We start from the raw sequence: 18388 nt of genomic DNA, 5'->3' as shown, positions 1-18388 counted from the left end.
CTGAAAAGAATATTTGATTATACACTGTGCCGCTTTATAACACTTTTATATTACTTTGTGTTGTTAAAACAACGTTGTTGTTTAATATACAGGAAGTATAATTTTTTATTCAAAACTTTTTACTTTATTTTCCTTTTTCGGAAGTTTACTTTCACGCTGCCGAAATTGTTCATGTCATTTCCTATCAATATTATTTTATCAAATGGATGATTTTGTTATTTGGCAAAAAAATAGCTTTTTTTAAAATGTATACTGAAATTTCTAGTACATATAAAGGTGCGACAGATAAAGGGTTATGTTTGCATAACTTATTCTGTTGTGGCTAAATACGCGACCGGTCTCTAAATTACTACTAAAAAAAGAGTAAAACGTCATCACCAACATCAACACCGAAAGATATTATAAAACTCTGGAGATGAGAGAAAGTAAGTAAGTTCATATTATCGACAAAAATAAAGTAATTTTTTAGATTAACAAATTTCGTACAAGTAAATTCTTTCATATAGATAAAATCTAAAAAAAACTTGATAACGGCGCCCGCTCTCCGGAGTTCCAGTTAGGATTCGCTCCAATTGCGCTGCACTGGCTTGCTAATCGCTACTGGACGCCAACACTGCAACACATATCTATATTTACTTTGTAAATTAAATCTTATATATGTCTTCTAGGGTCAGCTATTCCTGTGTTATTCAAGTAATATATTATATCTAAACAATAAACCATGTTTTATATTATTTAACACTGTATATAGTTTTATTATTTTTTGGTTATTGTTAAATTAGGATGACGATGATGTTTATGGGCTTGCTAGACTAATGGCAGGTAGACTAATGTTCTAATAGCAGTACTAAAGAATTAATTCACATTTTTCTTAAAATAAATATTCTTATTATATTTACTCTCGTACAAAAACGACATCGAGACGTCCAAGGTTGGTCCTTTTAATAATAATTACAGGTGTAAGTAAGTATACCTGTAGGAACAATTGTGGACGGCAAAAGGACACGTTTATTGGAGCGCGTTGACCATAAACTTCGTCCGGATCTCGTTGAAAGTATACGAGCTTTGTAAAATTGCTGCGGCGATAAATTATTTCGTCAGACCCAGACATATATTTTGCATTCGTGCCATACTTCTGAATATTGTCTTTTGCATTATTTTATAAATTATTAAATTTAAATGTTCCATTATTTTATATGATGTGAATTTAATATTTATTGTACATATATCGTTTGATATTTTTTAAATTTACTAGTATATTATTTATCATTTAGTTGATGGCTTAAAATAATGCTAATAAAATTATACCTAAGTCTTTAAAATGTTTTTTGTCTTTCCTATATATTTTATAGGTACGTCGTAAACTAAAAACGCCCGTGTTGTATCGTAAAATTTTACTGAACGCTTGTCTATATATATATATATATATATATATATATATATATATATATATATATATATATATATATATATATATATATATATAAAAGCCTGTGTTAAATTGTCATTAAAGATTCCACCTGCTTTTTATAAAAGCAGTGAAGTTTTCCTTTTTGGCCGATTCTCTCTCTGAAAAAATAATATTGAATAAACTTTTCATTTGATTTATGACTTCATTCGAGCAGGTAAAATTCATAAAAACTATATTTTATCGGAATGTCAATAACGGTTTCCTACTTTAGACATTTTCATTAAAGTTATTCCAATTTAATTCAGTAAGTCTGAAATTGCTTTTGAGGTATTCTTTTAAAGTTGCATTTTGCAATCAGAAACTTTTGTTCAAAAAATGTAAACAGTTTATCGTGGTAGTGTGGCGTGATTTATGTTCAAAAAAATATTGCATTTTAAGTAATGTAGTTCAAAAAAGGATATGCGGGAAACGCCGGGGAGATGTAGGTATAGTTACGTGTTTCAAATTTTCACGCACATTTGTTGAAAGTGTTGCTTTATTAATTTCTTCTTCTTCTAACAAAGATTCTTTACAATCGAAATTGAAATTGTAAAATTAAAATATTGTTATTTATTTATGACAGTATTTTTGATATCTTCAATTATCATTGTTTTACTAAATAGAAATATCGAAATAAGTGAATATTATTTTGTATTTTAATTTAATTTAATATAATTGGATATTGGTAAAGTTGCTTCTAATGCGACATGATTTTATGTTGTTTTTTTTATTTTTGAGGTTTTATTTGAGGTAAATAAATAATACATTTTTGATTATATATAAAAAAAATATTTTATTGCCGCCACATTATCATAAATATTAAGACAGTATTAAAGTAGATAGATGATGTAAATAAAATATTATAAGGTGTTTTTTCATTTATAAAATTCCAAATGTTCCATTCCAGTCTTTTTGTGCAATGACTGAGAAACTCACAGTTCCTTTGGATACGTTTTAATATCACTCGATCTCGTGAGGCGATGGTGAGCATCTACTGAATTTCAAATCACTGAATATGTTGAATAACTTACATGCGAAATTAAAATATGCATTTACCTATACGGCCTAAAAATATTTTTTTCCTTTTTTAGGCATATTCAGAATATTTTAATAATTGTGTTTGTAATATAACTCTAAAGCGAAATAACTTGTTCCGATTTTGTAAAGACAATTGTAAATTCAAGTAATCTTTGTCGATTAATAAATTTGTAAAAATTGTAAATAAATATTAAAGAAGAAGAAGTTTAAGTATTGGTTTTTACCCCAGATGTAACTACACAATACAATTACACCACTTTTAAATAGGTTTTTTTATTATAGTTACCACCTCTTTATTTAATCTCCAAAATATAGAAATAAGGAAGAGTTTGTCTAACAATTTTAGTTAACTAAAGTCTTTCTTATAAAATAAAAACAGCATAACTTATAAGTAGGCACTTCTTAGTGCCAACATATCTCGATACGCCTCTAATTTTAACTTTTGAAATATTTTCCTGAAAGTACCGCAACTAGGTCGTCATACATCTTTATTACATTTCACTATAAGAAAACGCGTTGAGAAAACATACATCCCTAAGGGGATATATTATGTCTTTAGGCATTTTGATATTGGCTCGTGTCTTTACTGGGGTAGTTACGTTATATTGTAGTCATTGTATCCGCTGATGAGTAGTATATGTATGTACAATGGATAATTGCGTAAACTAGAGAGAGAGATATCCCCTTGTCGTTTAGGTATGTTTTTGGAGAATGAAAAATGACAGATTGGCAATGATTCGAAGTATTTTTGTAGTTTTGCTTCACACTTAATATAGTATGTATAAAAATTGTGAAATGAGAATAACGATCCTACGTGTAAACTGTTAACGAATCTAAATTATTATTTTTTGAGCGCAGTCGCTTCTACCCGAAATTACGGAAGATATTTTGTGAATATTTTGCGGAATAATACAAAATCTCGTAAACCACATCCTTTTAGTGACATTACAAAATAAGTATCTTACCTATGTACAAAAAACTGTAAAATCATGTAAAATATGTATAAAAAAGATAAAATGCACGAACGAGAAACATTAATCTTCGTTTGAATCCACTCTACAACTTACCACAAAAATTGAACTTTTTTCGTATCACCAGCTTTCATTTTACGCAAAAGATTTTGTAAAGTAAAGCGAGTACAGTATTTAGTATGTTTAAGAGTTAAATAGTCTTGCATTCACTTGGTCTTAATTTTTTTTTTGGGTCACTCTGTATCCCCCACACAGCAGGGAAGGCAGAGGGACGTTAGTGTTAAGATACTTTGTTCTCCTTTTTTCAAATTCTTGCCTGTTGAGTGGCGGAACTCAACACCGCGCTTTACCTCAACCGCAGAGTGAAGAAATGAAAATATTAGGTATTTCATTTCCACAACCTTTCGCGTTTACAGTCTCAGTTTGTGCCCCTGCCCCCACGTCTGGGCTCAATAAATAAAATAACTGTAAAAGAAGAGTATATAACTCTTGTATAAATGTAAGTATCCTTCAATGTCGCTCCTTAATACATATTACTATTCAATATCAATATTCAAGTATCAATTTAAATACTGTAAAACATAATTCATTCATAAATTCCTTTGAAATCCACTACATCTCCATCATATCCACTCCTGTTAATTAATAGATGTTGCGGGCTTACGGCATAACCATAGTTAATACGATCCAAACCGCAGCTGATTAGCATATCGTATTATATTTATATTTATATTGGAATAAAAAATTGAGAAGCCACTGGTTGTGGGTTCGATTTCCACTCGAGGAAATGAAATATTTAATATTTTCATTTCTTTACTGTGGTGTGGAGGCAAAGCGTGGCCTTAAGTCCCGCCGCTCAACAGGCCATGCCGCCGTAATTCGGATATATTCGGCGGATAATGGGATAGGGAGTATGTTAAGGTTAGGTTCCCTGTTCCTGTTCCTAGGTTCCCTGCGGTGTGCATCATATTCTCTGTTGTAATCAAACAATATTCTTAATTTTCATAATATATATTCTTTTTGAATAAAACTTTAATATGTAAGCGATTTTTTGTTATAAAAAGCAATAAATATTTCAATTTTAATGCTACTTTAACATTTTGGAGTCAAAAGCCTTTCAAAACGAGAGAGCTCGAGTGTAATCCAGCGCGTTGAGAACCTCTACACTTGATGAGAATAATACACACAATTTCTTAACTTGTTATTATTATTTTTCTTCTGATATTTTCTTCTCGATATTTTTGTTATTTCTCTTCTGAACTTAGATTCAACTTAATTATAGGTAACGCAGGTTAATTTTAAGTCTAAATATAGAAATTTCTAAAATGTTTTATTACTTAACTGAGCTGAAAATATTAGCAAAAAACATTTTAAAATATAATTAAATATTAATAGGAGGAATACTTTAGGTATGTATTATAAAAATATTATACTTTCTTATAAATATTGTATTCTTTTGTAAATTACTATTCCTATTAAAAGTTTCCCTTTAAATAAATTGAAGCTTCTTTTATAAAAAGATAATGTCTATAAAAATATCCATATTTAGGTATCACGAACCAGTCATCAATCTTATAAGGCACTGTATTAAATGGAATATTATCATTTTCCTGCAACAATTTTAATATAAAATACGAAACCTTCATTTGTCAGTTATTAGTGCGGTATACGACGCACAGCTTAACTTAATGAATATATTAGCTTGAGCGCCCTTTTTCGGTACAGGCCTGTAATCATAATTAAAAATAATTTGTTCTCATATTGGAGGAAAAGTTTATTTACTTTATTTTTTCATTGTTTTTTGTATAATAAATAAGAATAGCTTAGATATAAAATGCTTTTTATAGGTTTTCGATTTCAGTGTCGTCTACCATTGGTATTTTATAATTATCAAATAAGTTTAGAAACCCGAACTAGGTCTCGCCTAGCGAGTAGATTTTGGGGAAGCAGTTGCTATCTGGCTTACAATATATACATTTTACGCCCTACCTACTTAATTGTATAACAGTGCCTACGTTCGTTGTTATTTGATTTACTATAGAAAGATGGCAAGAAAGATGATATTATAACCAATATTAAAATCAAATATAATTTATATTAACTCGTCTAAGATGCTCGGTAACGGTGGTAACGTCGAGTTCTAACGGCTATAAGCCGTAGTACGGGTGTTTTATATATATTTTGTCATTTTCAAATAATATTTTCTTAGTTTCTCTATGATATATAAAAGCTTACTTTGTAGGCTTAGGGATCGAAATCGATCTATGAAAGAATAATTACCCTAGGGACAAAAGTAAACTGATGTTGGTATAACGCATTCAATATCGTTTGACAGTTTTTCATACAGGAAAATAATAGGATTTTTCTTTATGTTCATACGTGATATTGAGATTTTGTAATATTTTTATCACAAAGAGTTTTATAGCCTATTACGTGGACTGTGGTGGAGGGTGGAGATTCAAATAGTATGTATATCGATTAACTGATTACTTACCTAAGTTAATTACTGTTTGAAGAACTTAATAAAGCTTTAAGATTAAAGAAGATTAAAGAAGATTAAAGCATATAAAATAACTAGCGGACGCGCGCAGCTTCGCTTGCATATTTAAGGGTGAATTCTAATAACCCATGAAACATGTGTTCAATGAAATATTTTCAAGAGTCGAAATTTCAAATTTTATAAAAATCGGTGGCGATTTAAGAACTTTCCCATACAAACTTTCAACCCCTTATTTGCACCCTTAGGGGTGAATTCTAAAAAATCATGAAACGTGTTTAATTATATACGTTTAAGAGTCGGAATCTCAAATTTTATAAAAATTGGTGACGATTTAAAAAAAACCTATACAAACTTTCAACCCCTTATTTGGACCCTTAGGGGGAGAATTCTAGAAAACGATGAAACACGTACTCAATTAAATACTTTTAAAAATCTAAATTACAAATTTTATAAAAATCGGTGGCGATTTAAACTTTTTTCCATACAAACTTTGAACCCCTATTTCACCCCTTTAGGGTTAAAATTTTTCAAAATCCCTTCTTAGTGGATGTCCAGATTACGAAAGTAAACTTTTGTCCAAATTTCACGTTTCTACCATTAGCGGTTACGGCTGTGCGTGCGTCTTACCTCAGTCAGTGAGGACAAGTCCTTTTATACAGGATGTCCCAGGAGCCAACGATAAAACGAAACCAGGTGATAGACCAAGTCGTGACAGTTATGAGAAAAATATAAAAAAAATTCTTTGTCATGTATTTTTCATATTATATTGATTTTAAAAAATATCGCAAAAACCGACACCCTGTGATGGTTTTTCACGTCCCTGGACTACAAATATTACTCTTTCTTCATTTTTTTTTCTGTAATGTAATCATGAGTAACCCTTCTGTGAATTACAGTTTAAGATTTAAACATACCTACATCAGTTTTCAATAAAATGTGGTGTTTTTGCCAAACATTAAATTCAAAATATTTACTACACCCAACTTTAACCGACTGTACTATAAAAAAAATGTACTACACTGTTTTTGCAAGTAACTTTAAAAGTTGGCGCATTTAATCTGGATTTCGAAATGGTACGACACTTGCTGGATTACTTCTTTGTTGAAGAGAGAAAAATCGAAATACACGATAATCGGGATGACGTTCAGCTTTTTGGTATATTTTCCGATACATTCTAGCTGCAGCATTTGCGTTACATAACCATTCTCCATGAATGAAATGCATATTGGCAATGTGTCAAAGACCGAGTATATCGCCTGCGAGACCCCGGACTCGAGCACTGTCCTTATAAGTCCTGGGTCCCCATCCCCTAAGTTGGAAAAGTTCAGGTACCTTGGATCCGTCATGCACGAGTCTGAAGGCATCGATCACGATCTCTATAAGACGGATAAGAGTTTGGACGGTATCCTGCGATCACAGACCACACCAGTCACCTCCCTAAACTAAACACTTAGCCCAGGCAACGCTTATCCGACTTAGGGGCTGGCCCAGGACTTATAAGAACAGTGCTCGAGTCCGGGCTCTCGCAGGCCATATACTCGGTCTTTGACACGTTGCCAATATGCATTTCATTCGTGGAGAATGGTTATGTAATGCAAATGCTGCAGCTAGAATGTATCGGAAAAGATACCAAAAAGCTGAACGTCATCCCGATTATCGTGTATTTCGATTTTTCTCTCTTCAACAAAGAAGTAATCCAGCAAGTGTCGTACCATTTCGGAATCCAGATTAAATGCGCCAACTTTTAAAGTTACTTGCAAAAACAGTGTAGTACATTTTTTTTATAGTACAGTCGGTTAAAGTTGGGTGTAGTAAATATTTTGAATTTAATGTTTGGCAAAAACACCACATTTTATTGAAAACTGATGCAGGTATGTTTAAATCTTAAACTGTAATTCACAGAAGGGTTACTCATGATTACATTACAGAAAAAAAAATGAAGAAAGAGTAATATTTGTAGTCCAGGGACGTGAAAAACCATCAAAGGGTGTCGGTTTTTGCGATATTTTTTAAAATCAATATAATATGAAAAATACATGACAAAGAATTTTTTTTATATTTTTCTCATAACTGTCACGACTTGGTCTATCACCTGGTTTCGTTTTATCGTTGGCTCCTGGGACACCCTGTATATATAGATAAAAATGTTGGATAGACTATTGATCACTTACTTCAGTCCAAGTAATTTACACACGTAAAATTACTATTTGCAATATAAAACGAGATAAAAGAATATGAATTTAAAATAAATATTCTATCAAAAAATCTCTACTAATATTTCAGGGTGTTAAATTGCTGAATCAGGCTGAATATGGTTTATGGCTCCCTATGGTGAAATAAGATGAAATGAAAGTAATCTTATAAATAATTTTAGGACTTTTAAAGTAGGAACCGTAAATGCCTGTTACGTTTGGATAAATAAAATTTTACATGAAAAGCAAATATTTTATTATATTCTAGTATATAAGTTAATGTGAAGTTAATAAAATGGTACAGTCTCTTAAATTTTATGTATATTTACTGGCATGAATTCGTCGTATTTTGAAGAAATAATGTAGAGATCGAAGACGTTGAGTCCCTTCTCAGTTCGTAGATATATATATTTCTATTTACAAATATTTATTTTATAGCTTAATTATTAGACTATAATAAAACTTAGGCCAAATTTTTGAATTAATTTAAATAAAAAAATACTAATAATGTAAAACATTCAACGCTTATAAAATTTTGTTTTAAATAAAAGACACTCTTTATAAAATAAATGACAAAATGAACTTCTTATATCTTGTTGTCCCAATGAATAAAAAATGAGAGTTATTTCTTTCTTCAATATTATTTCCATGCTTGAAGCATATTTATTTGATAAAGATAAACACAATTTACATGACGTTAGGCATGAAATATTTCTTGTACATGTTAGATCTCTATGCGTAGTTTCTATATTTTTTACTGGTTTCCATTATGTGTACTTGAAGAAATTGTTGTACCTCTCTTGAATTATGAATAGGGAAAAATATGAAAATCCTAGACGAACTATAAAAAATACTTTTATTTGCACATTTTTTTTTATAAAAATATAAAAAATCCTTAAATTACTGAAATTGATAGTCAAATTAGTTATTTGACTAAACACGTTGTGTGAAAGGAAGCTCAGAGATAATGCTCTTTGACATAAACACATAGCGCAGGTTTCCAAAGCTTTGTTTTCCAACATCGAATGTACGTAATTATCGGCATGAATCTGTTTGCTATAGTTAATTAACACAAAGAGTGATTGATTGATAACCGTAGGAGACTGTTAACATTCCATTCACCTACTCAGCATAAAATTACTATATATTAGCTATAATTATTTTATCATATTTAACCTACATTACGGCGAACTATTTCTTGCAACTCGAATTTCACTTCAGTTATTTGGAAACGTTGGATATTTTGTAATTTTATACCTAAAAGTAGAAAAGTTGGTGAATAATTTTAGCTAAAGTATTTCAACTATAAAGATTTTTAAATTATTAACTTTTAGAGTCATTTGCACCACTTCCTTCAAAAATTAATTACTTAAAAATTTAGCGGAGTCGTAAATAATATATGAAATATTTCATTTTGTAGTATCAGTTCGTATACGTGAAATATTATTTTATATGCCAAGCATTTTCTTCACGACTGAAATGCATCAAGCTTAAACGAAAAATTTGATATCACAATAAAGTTGTCTGAAACTGTGTGAACACCACCGAGGGAGTTTTGTGCGATTGTTTTGAAAAACAAGTTACTTTACGGTATGAACTTTCTATATAAATTTTAGAAAAAAAATATAAAAAATTCCTAATATCTAACGAACTTCTTTTCAAAAAAAGTAATTTAATAACTTTTACAGAAAATACAATAAAGCTCGTAAAACATTTTACAGCTTAATAAATTAAGATTAAATTATACTTTTATCAGAAATCTTGAGTTACTTTCGAGACGTAAATGTGTTATCTTTATAATAAAGTCGACCTAAAACTCACAAAGGGGGACTCTGTCTACAACATTCAATATCACATTTTGAAGGGTACAAGCTTCGTCACAGGTGAACGATCCCGTATTGTGTCGCCAATCCAATTACTTTCGTGATTCTATTGAAGATTTCAATAAAATCTATGTATGTACACTCGAGCTTTGGTAGGGTTGTTTATTTATGGAACCTATCTATTTGATTTGGTTTTTTGCCTAGCAAATGTATTAATAATTCATTGTTCTTTTCTTTTTTATTATATTCTAATAATCTTCTAAATAGTAAAGGAATTACTCAAAATAGAAATTCTGTCGAGAAATTATAGTTCACATTTACTTTACTTAGATAACTATTCTCACCTTCGCCTCTTGTGCGTTTTCTTCCTGTCGTGGGTAGGCGGGTCGCTAGAAGCGCCCACTTCGCCCTCTGCGCTATGTCCGGCTCCCATGCTATCCCATGCCACTGCACACACCGTCACTAATAACACACGACCTACGGCACTCTAAAACAACCCCTGAGTATGCACAACCCTTATTTTAAGGGTAACTTAGGGTATTATTACCCTTATAGGGGGGTAACTTGCCACTGTACCGAGTGCCGTGGTTAAGCCACGTTATGTCCGCGCGGGCCGCGATGTGAATGTGAAACGTACCGTCGCACGCGCATACCGCACACGTTACATTACTCTTAATTGTCCGAGTTTTCAACGAACCATCTTATGGTACTTCAAATTGAATTATCTCTTAGTGTATTAAGGACAATAAATTATATTGTCTTGATGTTTAAAAATAGAACGTGAGTAAAGTGGATTTAGCTGTTTGTTATTAGTGTCTTTTTTTTTCTGTAAAATGGCAAATGTTATTATTTTCTCTATTTTAACACTATTGCTTAATGCAAGTATGCGTCTCCGCAATTTCTCCACATTAGTGATTCTAAATAACTGTTTATTTATTTGCGATATCCAGAGTCCGTATTATTCATATTTTTTTCCTTATAAGAGTTAAATGCTCCCATTTTAGTAAACATTTTAATCTGCATGTTTAAAAGACTTAAAAAATGGGATGGTATTTTTTAATTTAGCAATCTGTGTTTTCCTCACGTAAAGCTCTAAGCAAATAAGCTCCTGCGACCTTGGCATTTCACAGCCGCGGAAACACAACCTGAAAGATATTTAATTAAATAAGTACATATTTGCTGTGAAGAGGGTACATACATATTTTTCACCCTTTATATTTACTTGTGGAAGTATATTTAAGAAGATAAATGTTGATATACTTTCCACATATACATGTGGGAGCAGAGATAAAAAGTTTCATACTGTAAAAATTGTTAATACTTAATTTTTCTTCTAATTATAGCTAAGTTAAAAATCATATATACAAAATTAATCTAGTTTTTTTTTCGTTTACGAAATATTTTTCTAAATAACCTTAATTGCATTACGTCAGTATGTATTACTCAAAAGTTCCGGGCAAATGTGCTACATGTTGACTCTATTTGAATATTTAAACATGATCCATAAATTTCTATATAAAATATTAAAATAACAGTAACTCTCGATTGATTGGGTTTTGTATAATACTACAAATTGATATAAAGATAAATTGATTATAATTTTTTAAAAGTTATTTAATTACAAGTTAATGATTCATTAATCTAACGGCGGAACTTAACAACGCGCTTTGCCTTGACACCAGTGCGAAAGAATGGAAATATGAATCTAATTAAATATTTCATTTCCTCGAGTGGGGATCTAACCCACAACCATTCACGTTTGCAACCACACTTCGTGTCCCTGTGCCATGACAGACCCCTTTTTTAATTTAATTTTAATTATATATTAAAAAAATAATTATATACTTATTGTTTGTTTGTTTCTTTAATAATAGGTCTAGTATTTCAGTAATGGTAGTTATGATTCGTGCAGGCTGGCTGTAGATAATTGTATGCAATGAACTTTGAAACCACTTCGCACACGTGAAAACTCGCTTCGTGCACGTTTCCGCCTCTACGCCTTTACGCCGGAAATTGTTCTCAGATTTAGCTTTTTAACGAGCATGGGGCTTAGAGAGGTGTAGTTTTAAGTTTTTAGTTTATTTGAATTTAATAATAAGTATATTCTCGTTCTTTCTATTACATATGGCAAATGATGGAAGTAAATATAGCTTATCTATACTATTTTTTTGTAATGAAATCTGAAATATTATGTATTGTCTTCATTATCTTTAATTTTTTTATATTTTAATAGCATTGATTTTCATCAAAAGTTGGGTCTCGACAATTGATGAAGAACGTCCGTTTTGGTTGTGGTAGAATTGGTAAAGAGGAAATTGTCTGACAACCCTTCACTTTTTGTAACTTCTTTGAAACCAGTATTATTGGCAAAAATATGAGTTTTCGCGTATAGGAATAAAGAATATAAAGTATCGTTTAATTTCTAACGGTTACTAAAGGTAATTAATTGATATATTATAAAAAATATTTAAATTAAATTTGATGTACTAACTAATAATATAATGATTGCTTCATTTAAATAACGCAAGTAAAGAACGATAAGATTGTAATCGCATATTTATGAACATCGTTAATTTTATTGCTATATTTGTTCACAGTCGACATTAGTACGTGAAAGAAATGCAGAAAACTGTTATAGGGCTTAACTCAAGTTATAAGTAACTGAGTCTTGTGTTAGAAAGTTAGTGACAGCTTATAATATACATAATCCGATATCGAAAAGTAATTATGTTTGTACTTGAAGTTAGATATTGCATTTATATTTTTGAAGTTTTCAATGATTTGTAATTTTTATGATAAAGAAAATTTCTTTCGATATTTTTTTTGTTATTTCTTATCCCTGCTTCGGCCTTTTGGAGAACATACAGAAAGTTATCGGTTTTAATTATGTATATTAAAATCTTTATAATAATTTAGAATTGTTTCGTTATAGGTATTAACTTACTTTTCTCTTCATGTGTCTCAAGAGAAAAGTATTGGGTTTTATATGTAAGTCTCAAAGAATATTACTACTCGACGTCGATATTAAATTAACCAAAACTAATCAGACCAAAACTAACGTTATGTATGTATTGTTAATATATGAATTTTATGTGAGATTCGAATGCTATCTGCAGAAGGTAGAGTTAGTTAAACTTCTTCTACTTAATCAAAATTAACTTACTTTTAGATATAGCTAAATGTATGATTTAAAAAACAGCAAAATATTCATAATTTTTGCAACATCTTAAATTTTTATAAAGTAGGTAAAACGTTACATTCTAAATTAGTAAAAGAAAACTGCTCATGTTGTCGCGCTTCAGAGACTACTTGCTGAGGATGTCTTCCGTTATTCCATCTCTGTTTCACAAACGACTACTGTATAGGATAGAAAGAGATGAAGCAATCAACAGTTGTTATTATACTGTTAATGTCTTATGATCATAAGTGATTAATGTTCGTTACCGTTTGTTGGTCAGTATTATATCGCGGGTTGTTGTTACAGACATTTTGTGACTATATGATGGTTTTAGTATGAAATTTGTTGTCGGGCGAGGTACCGAGATGTGTTTTAGTTTAATTCATACATATTTATGAGTAACCTACGTTTAAATGGACTTACTTTCCTTTTCAATTAAATAATTAATATTAATCTTACAAGAACGAACGAAGTTTATGTATATTTGCCTTTTTTTGCGTGTAGGTCGTTGTCATCTACTCCTAATATAATACTCGTTTGCTTTGTTTTTTTCTATAAAAAAAATATATTTCATTTTCCCGAGTGCGAAATGAACCCACGAATTGTCGTATTTACGGTCGCGCAACTCTGCCCCTGTGGCCCCAACTGGTCATATTCTAAAGCGGACGTTGAAATTATTACAAATGAAACAAATAGATTTTGTACCTACTTCTTATTTAATATTAAATTGAAGTTTTAATTTAATAATAATTTTAAATATTTTTTTTAATTTTCGAGTAGGTAAAAATTTTTACGAACTGTTATACCGAGAAAGTAGACAACATTTTTAGCTTCATAATGTTTCCTTAATTATGGTACCCAGTATGAAAAGAATATAAATTAACATTCTACTCCGTTTTGTTTTAAAATTTTGTTTCATTTTCGTGGAGGCATTGTTTGTTTACAAATATTATTAACGTTTTTTAGCATTGGTTTTAGGGAAAATTAGTACGTAGAGAAAACTTAGTGTCAAGACACTCTGTTCTCCACTTTCAGCCTGAATTCAAGACTTACAAGGTCTTGCTTGAATTTTTGATTGGCAAGGAAATAAAAATAATACATAACTCCTCATGGGAGCTTACAATCAGGATATAATCAGACCGTGATGGTCAATGGATGAGTAACATTTTGAGGCTATGAATAAGGTATTAAAATTTTCTCGCTTAAACAACCCGTATACTTCGGTAATCTATTTAATTAAACATAAGTATTTAAAACGCAGAAATAAACGTTTCCAGCATTCATAAATGTTTTCGCTTATTCCTAGGAGTCTTGAACATTTAATTAGATCATCGTTTATGCAGCATCCGCTCATAAAAATACTGAGCACAGCAAAACAAAATATACCAGACATTTTGTTTATAGTATTTATATTTTTGCTTGCTATGGTAATATTATTTGTACTATTTTAATCTTTACATATAAAAATGCAAAATTTTGATGACAAAGTTTTTTTTAAAATTCTTTTATAAATGCTTGAAGGAAATCGTTAAATTTCTCTTTATCTCAGCATTTCGTTCAGCTAGAAGCCACTAAGAAGTCTTACCGGCTTAGATTAAAATTACGGCGTCTTCAATCCTTAGTAATTTATGTATTGTGCGACAGTAATAATCAGTGGGTCTTAAAGTCCGACTTTATAGACGTCCATTGTTCTGTTTAAAATTATATTAATCAAGATTTATTGTTATTTTTTTATGCACAATATTTGTTTATGTTTTTATGCAGTATAAACTAAATTATTTATATGGCCTTATGGGTTATTTATAGTTTTTATTGAACGGAAACTGTAGTAGGGTTTTGATTCATATCAAAATTGATCAAAATTGATTTGCTAAATAGTACATAAAATAACAAGATATTACCAGAAATAAGCGAGAAAATTTTCTTGTATGGTACCTTGGAAGTTAAAGTATAAAAATATTATGAGGAAAAGACAAGACCTGAATTTCTTTAACTTTTATTTTATTCTACAAAAGCTCTGCAAAAAGCAGCGGTGACAGTTCCAAGCGACACTGCTGAGATTTTCTCTTTGTATAACTGCATAGCACTTCATCGAATAAGTTACCTGTCCACTAAGCTTTATTCACTAACCGTTCGAATACGTAATAGGATCAATTTGTACTCTATGCAATTTAATGCATATGAATGGGTTTATTAAGTACTAACGACCAGGTCGCGGCTTCGCCCGCTAGGACTACATAATTATTAATTTACTAATCTCCATTACTTTTGTTTTCTAATAATAATATTATTTTAAAAACGTAAAGCTTCAGACAATTCAATAAAACAGTTACTTATAGCAATTTTGCCGAAGGACAGCCTTGAAAATAGTTTCTATATTTTTTTTATTTATAAATAACAAACACTAAAAGTTAACGACGAAACGGACATGTACAGACATCGATCCGTTAGGATTTTATTATAATTATAGATTTCAATTACTTTTTGTAGCGTTCTTGTGTAATTTTGCATTATTATAATTTTATTTTTACTTTTGTGGTGAAAAATAATGCTTAATTTACTAACATTGTTGTAATTAATGCATAGGAAAAAAAAAAAATTGAAAAAAAAAAAAAACTAGATTATAATTATATTCAAAATTCTAACCGATTTCAATATCAAAGTTATTAGTGGTGGACAGTTTGCTGATGTCTTAAATACGCAACAGAGCGAAGTTATTAGCTGAAAATGAAATCTTTTATGTGAAATTTATTTTTTAACAGATTTTTTTTTTATTATACAAAATGATAAAAAAAGATTGATATTAAACACAGATTTTTATAGGAATTTCATAAACTGTCATATGACACGCATACAAAATACGCAAAGGCATTTTTAATATCCTTTTTTCCTTTATGAATTTTCAATAACACACAAGCTTCTTAATTGCATCCGACCCTTTTGTTGACTTCAATGCGACATAATTTAAAAAAAGTCAGTGTCACGTTGTATCTCGCACATAGCAGGGTGGGCAGAGAGAACCTAGTGTTAAGACATTCCGTTCCCCATTTTCCGTCGAATTCTAAAGGCATTGCGTTTTGAGTGGCAGAACTTAACGCCGCGCTTTGCTTCGACACCGGTGCAGAGAAATGAAAATATAAATTTATTTTATTTACATAATTTCAAAACCTATAAAATATTAGAGCCCTTATAAAAATACTATTGTTTTATATTGTGGATAGAAATAATTATTGGTGAATAAGTAATTTGAAAAATCTACGAATGTTGATCTACGAGTGCTATAGATATATATGCACATATTTATGTATGTAAAGCCAAGGTGAGCGTAATTTATACAGATACATACTCTATACATATGTATTAGGTCTGCAAGCCACGAAATTTGGGTATTACTAAAATGTTATAGTATAGACGTTGGAGCCAGCAGACATGCTATGTTAGTAGTTAGTTGCTAGAGAAATATGCGAATTTGTTTACGTAAATTTACGTTTAAAAACAAGTAGTTTATTTAAACTTTACTTACTTTAGAACTAGTATACTATATATATAACAACTAATATTGAAATCTGAAAGGTTGAATATTAAGGTTGTATATTCATTATTAGAAAATTATAAAATTCCTCAATTTATTGTTCTTCCTCTATATTCCTAAGGAATTCTTCTCTATGTGATTAAGGCATTTATTAAGGCAATACCTCGGTAAGGCGGTGTCCTTAAAATGCACTTAACTCATGAAGGAATGCCAGTAACGTAGAAGGTGAGAATAAAACGTGAGGCTATGGAGTGCTTTCACTGCCTCATAAAATATATAAAATTTTTAGTCTACATAATATTTATCTACATATAGCCTTCTTATAATAGAATACGGGTAATAATTATTTAAAAAAAATATATATGGTCATAAACATAACAAAAATTATAAAAGCGTTTTATATGTGTCTATTTATGACATTTCTAATATATTTTTATGATACGAAGCCTTCAACAATACGAAGGAAAATTGTTATGATCAATTTGAAACTTCTCGTCGATTTAACGATGTACTCGTAAGTCAAGAAGCATCTAATGGTGCAAGTTCAACTCCTGGAAATCTCACGTAGGAACTCAAACTCAAACTCAACCCACCCATAAACCTAACGTTCAATTTACTTATATTTGCTTTTTACCTGTAATGTGAAAGTAATCTCCGTAAAAATACACATTAATTATTATACTACCAGTTAAGCCTGAAATATGTCATACTGCGAAAGGTATCGTGTTAACTTTTAATAAAGCGCTTATCGGGATGGAAATAGTGTATGAACTATTAACACCTAGGCTCACTTATGATGAGGTAAGTTTGTTCTTGTTAAATTAAGTTATTTACTTAATTAGTATCAGGCATGTGGCCGGGTAGGTAGAGACAAAATAGAGTTAAGACATTACCTTCTCTGGTTTTCCACCCAAATTTGGAACATTATAATATGGTGAGTGGCGAAACTCAACACCGCACTTTTAGATGACTAGATGTAATTTTCAACTCTACTAAAACGCAGTGATTGTCTCAATATTCTACTTATTTCGTCATCACATGAACATGATACAGTTGCTTATTTACTTAGTTATAAGAATTTTTTTAGTTGCAAATATATATTGTTAAAAATAAATAGGTACGAGTATTTTCTTTTATTTTCAAGAACCTATGCTTAAGTTCCTTAACAAATACTCGAAAAGCGTGACAACTGAGTATATTTGAGTTTATAACATACGCTTGAAGATGAGTGTAGTTCGTTAAACTTCTTCCGCTTTACAGTAGGTACCTACTAAGTATATTGGATACTTTTACTTCTACGTAATGTAAATATTGGTGTTAAATATTTAACTTTAAAGTCGACCTAAAATTATAAATATACTTTATTCTCACCGAATGCATTGTGGGAAATTTTAAAAATACATTTTCTAAATGCTTTAAAGCTGCCAACAACAAAAGATATTACAGAAATCCTATGGCTTCAAAGACAAAGAAACGTTCGTAGAAAACAAATATTATGCTAAGTCATATCCTAATTTTAATATCAAGGAGACCACTTTAAAATTACTTTTTCTTATTATTATTATTGTTATTCACAAAGCAGTTTATGGTAGCACGATATTTTATTCCTATTAAGCTGGTTGTCTGCAATGATGTCGCGAAGACAATATTATATAAAAATGTCACGTAATTTCCGTGCTATTTTGTTTTTCAGTGAATACAAAG

The 18388-nt window shown here is 30.3% G+C and overlaps 2 protein-coding genes across 2 annotated transcripts in view; one reads left to right on the top strand and one right to left on the bottom strand.

Moving 5' to 3' along the window:
- Positions 1-10529, bottom strand: part of jv (javelin) — a 65402-nt gene extending 54873 nt beyond the window's left edge. The window contains exon 1 of the mRNA XM_085195835.1: positions 10319-10529. Within this exon, the coding sequence (XP_085051961.1) occupies positions 10319-10407 (89 nt within the window). The 5' untranslated portion in view covers positions 10408-10529. The remainder of the gene's footprint in view (positions 1-10318) is intronic.
- Positions 1-18388, top strand: part of MCU (mitochondrial calcium uniporter) — a 104748-nt gene that overhangs the window by 58215 nt on the left and 28145 nt on the right. The window lies entirely within an intron of this gene.

This window comes from Heliconius melpomene, chromosome 13 (genome assembly GCF_056956725.1).
Source record: "Heliconius melpomene rosina isolate 202511_hmr_F chromosome 13, ASM5695672v1, whole genome shotgun sequence".
Classification (NCBI taxonomy): domain Eukaryota; kingdom Metazoa; phylum Arthropoda; class Insecta; order Lepidoptera; family Nymphalidae; genus Heliconius; species Heliconius melpomene.
Note: the sequence above shows the minus strand (reverse complement) of the source record. Positions and strands in the feature narration are given on the sequence as shown.